The sequence below is a fragment of the Sarcophilus harrisii genome, chromosome 2, assembly GCF_902635505.1.
Source record: "Sarcophilus harrisii chromosome 2, mSarHar1.11, whole genome shotgun sequence".
Lineage (NCBI taxonomy): Eukaryota > Metazoa > Chordata > Mammalia > Dasyuromorphia > Dasyuridae > Sarcophilus > Sarcophilus harrisii.
Window position 1 is genome coordinate 140,174,951 of NC_045427.1, and position 8,581 is coordinate 140,183,531.

Genomic DNA, 8,581 nt, shown 5'->3' on the forward strand with positions numbered 1-8,581 from the left:
TGTATTCCCAGTACCCAGAACAGTATTTTGCACATTGTATGTGCTTAATAAGTGCTTGTTGGATTGGATTTTAAAAGAAGACCTGGAAACCTGTCAATTATCAGGGGATTTTTTGGGGGACTCTAGAATATATAATTTGTGATTCAATAAAGAGCCTGGACTTGTCAAAAGATGTGGGCTGGAATCCCGACTGCCACTTCTTTGCTGTGGCTGATCCTGGACAAGACTTTTCCCCTTTTCCAGGCCCCACTTCCCTAATCTGTAACACAAGGGGGTCAGAATAGCTGATCTTTAAGGTCTCTTCCAGTTTTGACTTCTGCGATTCCCTGAATTCACTTGGGGATTGGGCTGGGGGATCTTCTAGACAACTGGGACTCACTCCCTTCCCAGAAGATGATGAATTTCTACCCCCATTCTTCACAAGTCTCCTCCCCCAGTTAACATCACGAAGCTACACTTCCCTGGCTTTCCCCCGAGCCCTCTGGGGGCGGGGCCGGGCCTGTCTGAAGCCACACGTGAGAGAGCCGTCCTGAAAGAGTTCCTCTTCTCTGGCGACTGCCCTTGTAAGGCAACTCGGGGGCGGGCCTGACTGGTATTTAAGTACTCAGGGGAGCTCAGAGATCACCAGATGCTTCCTGGCAGTCCTAGTAGCAGGAACCCAGAAGGGAGTGGGATCTGAGCGTTGCGAGGGGACCGGAGATTGGGCTTTCTCTCCTTGACCACTCCTTGCGTGTTTGGCTTGACTCCCCCAGCCACACAGGGTCTCCTTCCTCTGCCCTTCTCAGGAGCTAACATGGTGATGGAAGAGGTGCTGCCCATGGAAAGCAGGGAGCTCCGGGGGCTGCTGGGGGACCCTCGCGAGGTGGACAAGACTCTGCTGCTGGACTGCCGGCCCTTCCTAGCTTTCTGTCAGAGTCACGTCCTGGAAGCCCGGCCTGTGCACTGGAACGCCTTGTTGCGCAGGAGGTCCCGGGGGGCTGCCGGCGTTCACTTGGACTGGCTGATCCCGGACCGGACCTTGCTGGGCAGGCTGAGCCAGGGGGAGCTGTCCCGAGTCGTGGTGCTGGATGAAGCCAGTGGCTCTGTGGCGGAGCTCCGGGCCGACAGTCTGCCCCGAATGCTGCTCACTGCCTTGCTCCAGGAGACTCGAGCCGGACCCACTGCTGTCTGCTTCCTGCAAGGTAAGCACACTCTCTTTCCTGTTCTCCGAAGCCCCTGCTTGTAGGTAAGCCCTCAATCACCGTCCTGGAAGGGGAGCGTAGGAGAAAAAACAATCGATATGGAATCAGGAGTCCTGGGTCTAGAATGCCATTTCTTGTGGGAACTTGGGCAAGTAATTTCACTTTACGGGGCATCATGTCCTTTTCTGAAAAACGCGAAGCTTAGACTAGATGACGTCTAAGGTCTCTTCCAGCTCTAAGTCCTGTGATTCAATGACATACGGCCTCGTGCCCGGGGCTCCACAACTTCTCTCCCACGAGCACCACGGGTGTTCCTGTCCCTGCGTGTTCTGACGTGCCCCATGGCTTTTGCTCCCCCTGTTCATGGCTTCCCCTGTTGTTCTCTTTACAGGAGGATTCGAAGGCTTCCAGGCCAATTTTCCAGATCTGTGCTCAGAACCTCCTGCGCCAGCTTTACCCTCACCTGTGGCTGAGCCAGAGAGCAGCCGGTCAGGCACTGGGGCCCCTTTGTACGACCAGGTGAGTGACTCCCCCCCCCTCCCAGGGAGGCTTTAGGTTAGTCTGTAGCAGACACTTGCATCTCAGGGGTTGGGGGAATCCTTCCTAGTGTGAAATACTTTTGGGGAGGGTTGTAAACTGAAGCAAAGAGCCTGAGACAGTGTGAGTATGTGTGTCTATATGTGTGTGAGGGTGTTTATGTAGATGTGTGCTTATATATGAGTGGGTCTAAAACATAGTTGAGGGTTCCCCTCTTCTCTGAAGCCTTTTCTCATTTCCATCCTTACTTTCCAATTAAAAGTAGGCTCTGTTTTGTTTTTGCTTACCTGTCTACATTTATATCTCCCTCATCACAGCATAAACTATGTGAGAGCAGGCTTTACTATTTTTTGTGTTTTTAGTTCTTATCAGTTTTTATACATTTCATAAATGTTTGTTGGATTGAATTGAACTGGATGTATGATAAGTAGGTGGCTCATGTGTCTACTTGACACATAGTGTAGTTAGTGGAAGGGTGGCTGAAGCTGAAGTGAGAGGACAGAGGGTCTGGTTCCATTTCTGCTATTTGCTGCTCTCTGAGGAGTATCCTAACTTCTCTGAGCCTCCATTTCTCCATCAGTTAAAAAAGATCCCTCGGAGACTTTCCAGCTCTGAATCCTATGATCCTGTGTGTGTGTGTGTGTGTGTGTGTGTGTGAATGTTCGTATGTGTATGTGCTTATTATAGGTCTCGATGAGATCATTCAGACTTTATCATATGTTACATTCATATTATTATGTGAGGGCTGACATTATTATGTAAGACCTGACGCATACTCCTCTTCTGACTGAGTTTCCCCCTCTGGGAATATGTTTCTGTCTGTTCTAAATTCTTTGAGACCTTGAGGGCAACAGATTTGGGTTGGGGATTTTTTCTAGAAGTGCATTCATAGAAGCTGCTTGGAAGGATCATGGTGACAGAGGGCTGAACAAGGGGTCTCACCAGCTCTTCCTTTTTTCCACAGGGGGGCCCCGTGGAGATCCTGCCTTTTCTCTACTTGGGCAGTTGCAATCATTCATCAGACCTGGAGGGACTTCAGGCTCTGGGCATCACAGCTGTGCTTAATGTTTCCGCGAGCTGTCCCAACCATTTTGAAGGCCTTTTCCGATACAAAAGTATCCCTGTAGAAGACAATCAGATGGTTGAAATCAGTGTCTGGTTCCAGGAGGCTATCGGCTTCATTGGTAAGAAGCTTTTCATCTCTGGAGAGTCTTTGATGAGAATCCTAGTCAGAGAACCAAGTTGCAAGGCTGGGTTGGGGGATTTAACACATAATCTAAGGTGTGTATGTGTGTGTGTGTGTGTGTGTGTGTGTGTGTATGTGTGTGAAGGCAGATCCCACTCAGCCCTCCATCTAGAGGGAGCTTCTCCAGGACTGTGCTCAGAGTAGTCATGGCACAGGTTATGAGAAAGCTGGTGGGAGAAACAGCCCTAGTGCCTGGGAGGAGAATGGACCCCCCAGAATAAAGTGCTTGGGAACAGAAGAGTCACTTCCCTCTTTCCCAGTCTCACTGACCAGTCCTTTCTCCTTCTCTGCAGACTCAGTGAAGAATTCTGGGGGAAGAGTCCTGGTACACTGCCAGGCAGGCATCTCACGTTCAGCCACCATCTGCCTAGCGTACCTGATGCAGAGCCGCAGGGTGAAATTGGAGGAGGCCTTCGACTTTGTCAAACAGCGTCGTGGGGTCATCTCCCCCAATTTTGGTTTCATGGGACAGCTTCTGCAGTTCGAAACTCAAGTGCTTTGCCACTAGGAGGGGAGGTCTTCTCTCCCCTAATCCCTGAACTCCTCTAGACTGCCAGTTCAAATGTGGGATCAGTCCTGTTGCTCTCTGAAAGGACTATGCTCTGGCCCTTGCCAGTAAGGACTATTCAGTTCACTGGGAAATACCTCACTTGAGTTGCAGAGAGCAGGGCAAGCTGAGAGAACTGATTCTCTCTTTCTTTGGAAGGATGATCCCCTCCCCTGTTCTGGTTACTCTTTCTCTGGAAGCTGCCTCCCTCAGCTGTGAATGATACCATTGGGAGGGGAAAGGACTTGAAGACAGACAGCATGCTGGGTGACCTGATTTGGTGCTTTTCTGCTCTGGGTGTGAGGTCAAATTCTCCCCATTAATGAGGGAATGGAGATGAATATTAGCTCTTCTCTATTTCCCCCTTTCCCCTCTTCAACAGGCAGAAATTAATTGGGCTCCCCACACTCATTCCTTTTTTCCTGCCTTCCAGACCCCTGACCCTGATTTCGGGGTCAATTGCCAAAATTCCCAGTTTTTCTTCTCCTCCAGTAAGCCCCCCACTACCATGAGACTCACTACTGTTCTCCAATCTGGATCTCCCCTAAGCCCAAGCTGCTGGGGTACCTAACTCTGAAACCTGTGCTGTGAAAACCGAACTGCCCTGGGGGTAGGGGGCTGAGATGGGAGAAGGGCCTACCCAGGATCAGAGGGCCTTGAGAGAGCCCAGCTCCTGATGATTACAAAGGATCCTGGGAGTGCTGGATGACTCAGTGGACTAATATATTCTATCACCAGCATCATACGCAGGAAAGCAATACAGCATATGTATGTGTGTATGTCGTACTGAAAAACTATTTATGTTCAACTGACATTTACCACTCCCCCTCTGCCACCTCCCCCACTTCCCCCCAAGCCCACAAACCCTGTAGGCGGGCTTGGAAAATTAGCACTTTATATTTATACAGAACATTGTGGATGTTTTAATAAAACATTGTTTTGGTTTTTTTTTATAAAGAAAAAAATAAACAAACACAAAACAGCTCTAAACTTCCTGTCTCCATGTAAGGGCATAAAGGGGTTCCTAAGTTGTTTCTAAATTAAATCTCACTCTTCTTCTTCTCCTCCACTCCTGGAGGGAAGGAAGGAGATTTGGAGTGCAGAGAAATAGCTCTGGGAGTCAGGAGACCCTGGCCCTCTTCTAAATGGCTGGAATTTTTTTTAGTGAAGAGGATGGATCATTTTGTCAGATAATAGAAGCACACTAGCTAGCCTTTCATTATCAAATGAGATAATGCCTAACTCTTAAATGATTGTTCATTCCTCTGCTTCCTTTCTCCAAAGTGGGTTATAAGAGCTCTAGAAGCCTCCAGTCTCCATCAAAAAGCTGTGATTAGGAGAAAGAAGGTCAGGATGGGGGTCCCTGAGCTATCAGGGACTGTGAAGTTCTTGGTTTCCACTAGGGTATATTTTGCCCTTTTCTTTCTCAAATTATTTCATCTCTAATGGGGATGCCATGAATGTTGGTAGAGGGAGGTGTGAGTCCAGATGGATACAGAAACAACTCAGACCATGAGACCAATTGCTGCCCTGGGCCAGTTGCCCTGCCTTGCTCCAGGGAGTAGTCCTGGATACAGCTATTAAAAAATCTCTATCCTTTCTTCCCTACACCTCACACTCCCCAAGGCTTCCATACCACATTGTTCTGGGACTTCTTCCTCTCCCAGATCCCTGAGACTAAGAGAAAGAGAGAGCTAGAAGGAGATCCTTGACCTATTAAGGACAGTGGAGTTGTGGTTTCCTGAAACAATATCTGCTTCCCAAGGTTGTGAGGATCAAAAGAAATGATATTTATGAAGCGCTTAGCATAGTTCTTAGCATGTTTGTTGTTTTTCAGCTGGCTTTTTACGATCCCATTTAGAATTTTCTAGGCAAAGATATCAGAGTGGTTTGCCATGTCCCTTCTCCAGCTCATTTTTATAGATGAGGAAAATGCTCAGGATAATACAGCTATAGTCAGTTGTCTGAGACTGGGGTTTGAACTCAGGTCTTCCTGACTCCAGACTCATTGTTCTATCCACTGTGCCACCTAGCTGCCTTTCTTGGTGTAGATAGATGGATAGAGTGCTAGGTCTAGAATAAAAAAGATCATCTTTCTGAGTTCAATGTGACCTTAGACACTTAATAGCTGTGTAATCTGTGTGACTTAACTCCGTTTGCCTCAGTTTTCCTACCTGTAAACTGGAGCTGGAGAAAGAAATGTCAAACCGGCATCTTTGCCAAGAAAACCCCAAATGGGTCATGAAGAGTTGAACATGAGTTAAATGATTGAACAGCAACCTATGAACAAGGTTCTTTATTTGGTGCTGAGTGAGATATATAGGTGAATAAGACTGGGTCTCTGTCATATTGGTCTGAGAAAATAGATGAATAGATGCAATAGAGTGGAATAGATTGAAATCATAAAGCTAGAAGGAGCCTTAGAATTAGTAACTGTAATCATGAGTAAATTATTTAATCTTCCCGAGTCTCATTTTCCACATCTGTAAAATGGGGTTAATAATTCCCACCTCATGGCAGGATCAGTGGGGCTGAAGGTGGGGGAAGCACTATACTCTATAAATATGAATTGTTGTTCTTCAGGCGCTCCTCCCCCAGGAAGCTTGGCTGTAGCTGGGCAATATTACTAGGGGTTTACCAGTATTACTACTTCCGGTATTATTAACATGAAACAACATAGAACACTAATCACATTAATTAAGAACTAATTTGTGTGGCAAAGACTATAGGGATTCAGAGAAGGTGGGAGACTCAAGACTAATGGGGTGAACAAGGGAAGGTTCATGGTGCTAATTTTCTTTTGCTTCTTCCTGCTTTTTAACCTCTTCATGTTCCCAGTCAGAAGCGTCTTTCTTTCCTCCTGCTGATAGACGATTGGAGGAGTGGTCCTTAGGTGGGAATCTTCCTCCTTCCTCCCCCTTTCAACCCACCATCACACACCTACATGTTTCCTTCTCTTTTCTTCCTGGGCTAGAGGAAACAGCTGATTTCAGTAAGATTCAGGAATTCCTTTACTCAACAAATATTTTTAAGGCATCTCTGCAAGAGGCTTTGAGGAAGAGGTGGTGGTGTGGTATTGATGGAGTGCAGCTCCTAGGGAAGATGTAGCAATAAACCCTAAGGCCTTAACCATAAGGCCACCTGACCTTGGGAGTGCAGTAGTTCCACAAACAATGCTGGCTGTCCGATAACAATCTCTTGGTCAGTAATAGCAAAGTTTGAGACAGTCTAAATCATAGAATTCAATAATGGGATGCAATTCCACCCCTACACTCAATACTCCTCAACTCCACCTCCAAGACCATTCCTCAATTCTACATCTCAGCCATAAAACGAACATCTCAGTGACATGAAGCACCTGATCTTCCTATCTTTTTCCTATAAATTTATTTTCTTGCTCCTGGTTCTTTGCTAAATTCTTTCGGAATTGAACCTCCCTTAATTGGCCTTACAATAGAATAAACTTTGTCCCTTAACTTGAGCTTTTCCCCCAACCAGATTGACTTATTTTGACTAGGTAAAATGCCGTCTTTTGCCTCAATTCTTTCTTACCTAGCCTTCTTCACTGAATGGGTGAATGTCTTAGTCGAACAGACCTGTTAAAGATCTTAGCTTCAAAAGGCCAAGGTCTCCACTGCATCCAGGGCCATGTCCAGTTGTCCTGACCTATACCTGACCACTAGATCCAGATGGTTCAGGAGGAGAAAGTGAGGCTGGTGACATCACATAGCTCTCCATCACTTAAATCCAATTCACTTGCATGCCATGGTATCACCTCTTGGGAATATATAAAAAATAAAATACTATTGAGAAAAATTGTGTGAAATAAACAAAACACTTTTTTTCTCCTGGTGTTATTTTATACTCTAATTTAATTTTTCTATCCACAAAACATGACCCTGAGGTTTCATGGCTGGGAGCTCACTAGGTTTTTTTGTGTGAAGCCTGTGCCAGGATACTATTAACTCTTACAGGAAGGCTTCAAATATGGTTCCAGCAAAAGACTAGACCAGATACACTTAGTGCCAGAAGCTTGACCACAAGGCAGCAAATTCTTTAATAAACTTTGAAAAGAAGAAAATTGTAAAATGGACCAAATTCCTAGGAATTCCTCTACAATAACTAGGTATTAAAAATTATATAGATCAAGACCAGCTATGAATATGGTGGTACTCCAAGTATGGCTCCTTGTCCAAAGGCAACTTGAGCAAATGAACTATATCAAGATTTACATTCTTGCTATAAATGAAACCAGGAAACACAAAGAAATAAGGTTTAGGGTTAGGTGGTTTTTCAGGTACTTTAAATCCTAGAATCCTGTGCATATTTTAATATCTTGAATCCTTTTGACTAGGTTGTCTTAGTATGCTATAGAAGACTGAATTTAGAATTAAATGGAGCTAAATTCCAATACTGGTTACCCAGGTGAGGGAAGTTGCTTACATTCTCTGGGCCTCAGTTCCTTAGCTATGAAATGAGGGATTTGGACTAAAGGACCTCTACAATATCTTCTAGTTCTAAATTGTTGATTTTATGGTCTTTTCTTTTTCAAATTTTGATAATAGCTTTTTATTTTTAAAATACATGCAAAGATAGTTTTCAACATTCACCTTTGCAAAACCTTGTGTTCCAAAAATTTTTCCCCTCCCTCCTTCCCTCCCTCCCATCCCTCTCTCCTAGACATCAGGTAATTCAATATAGGTTAAACATGTACATTTCTCCTAAACATATTTCCACATTTATCATGCTACACAAGAAAAATCAGATCAAAAAGGGGAAAAAATGAGAAAGAGGAAAAAAAAAAGAAAGCAATCACAAAAATGCTATCTTATGTTCCCTATTCAGTCCCTATATGAATGCATATGACTCTCCATCACAAGCCTATTGGAATTGGCTTGAATCACCTCATTATTGAAAAGAGCCAAGTCCAACCCAGTTGATCATTACATAATCTTATTGTTGCTTTGTATAATGTCCTTTTGGTTCTACTCACTTCACTTAGCATCAATTGCTGTAAGTCTCTTCAGGCCTTTCTGATTGTTTCTTACAGAGCAATAATATTCCATTACA

General features: G+C 45.0%; 1 protein-coding gene across 1 annotated transcript; it reads left to right on the forward strand.

Moving 5' to 3' along the window:
• The first annotated feature begins 587 nt into the window (after nt 1-587).
• Nucleotides 588-5,385, forward strand: DUSP2 (dual specificity phosphatase 2). Its single transcript, XM_003758101.4, has 4 exons — nt 588-1,181; nt 1,573-1,700; nt 2,683-2,902; nt 3,258-5,385. The coding sequence occupies exons 1-4, from the start codon at nt 794-796 to the stop codon at nt 3,470-3,472; spliced, it is 951 nt and encodes a 316-aa protein (XP_003758149.2). The 5' UTR covers nt 588-793; the 3' UTR covers nt 3,473-5,385.
• The last annotated feature ends 3,196 nt before the right edge of the window (nt 5,386-8,581 follow it).

Bases quoted from the DNA above. Each gene is read 5' to 3' on its own strand.
- DUSP2 (XM_003758101.4), top strand. From the start codon at position 794: ATGGTGATGGAAGAGGTGCTGCCCATGGAAAGCAGGGAGCTCCGGGGG. The intron at 1,701-2,682 runs GTGAGTGACTCC...TTTTTTCCACAG, and splicing joins GGGCCCCTTTGTACGACCAG to GGGGGCCCCGTGGAGATCCT. The intron at 2,903-3,257 runs GTAAGAAGCTTT...CCTTCTCTGCAG, and splicing joins GGAGGCTATCGGCTTCATTG to ACTCAGTGAAGAATTCTGGG.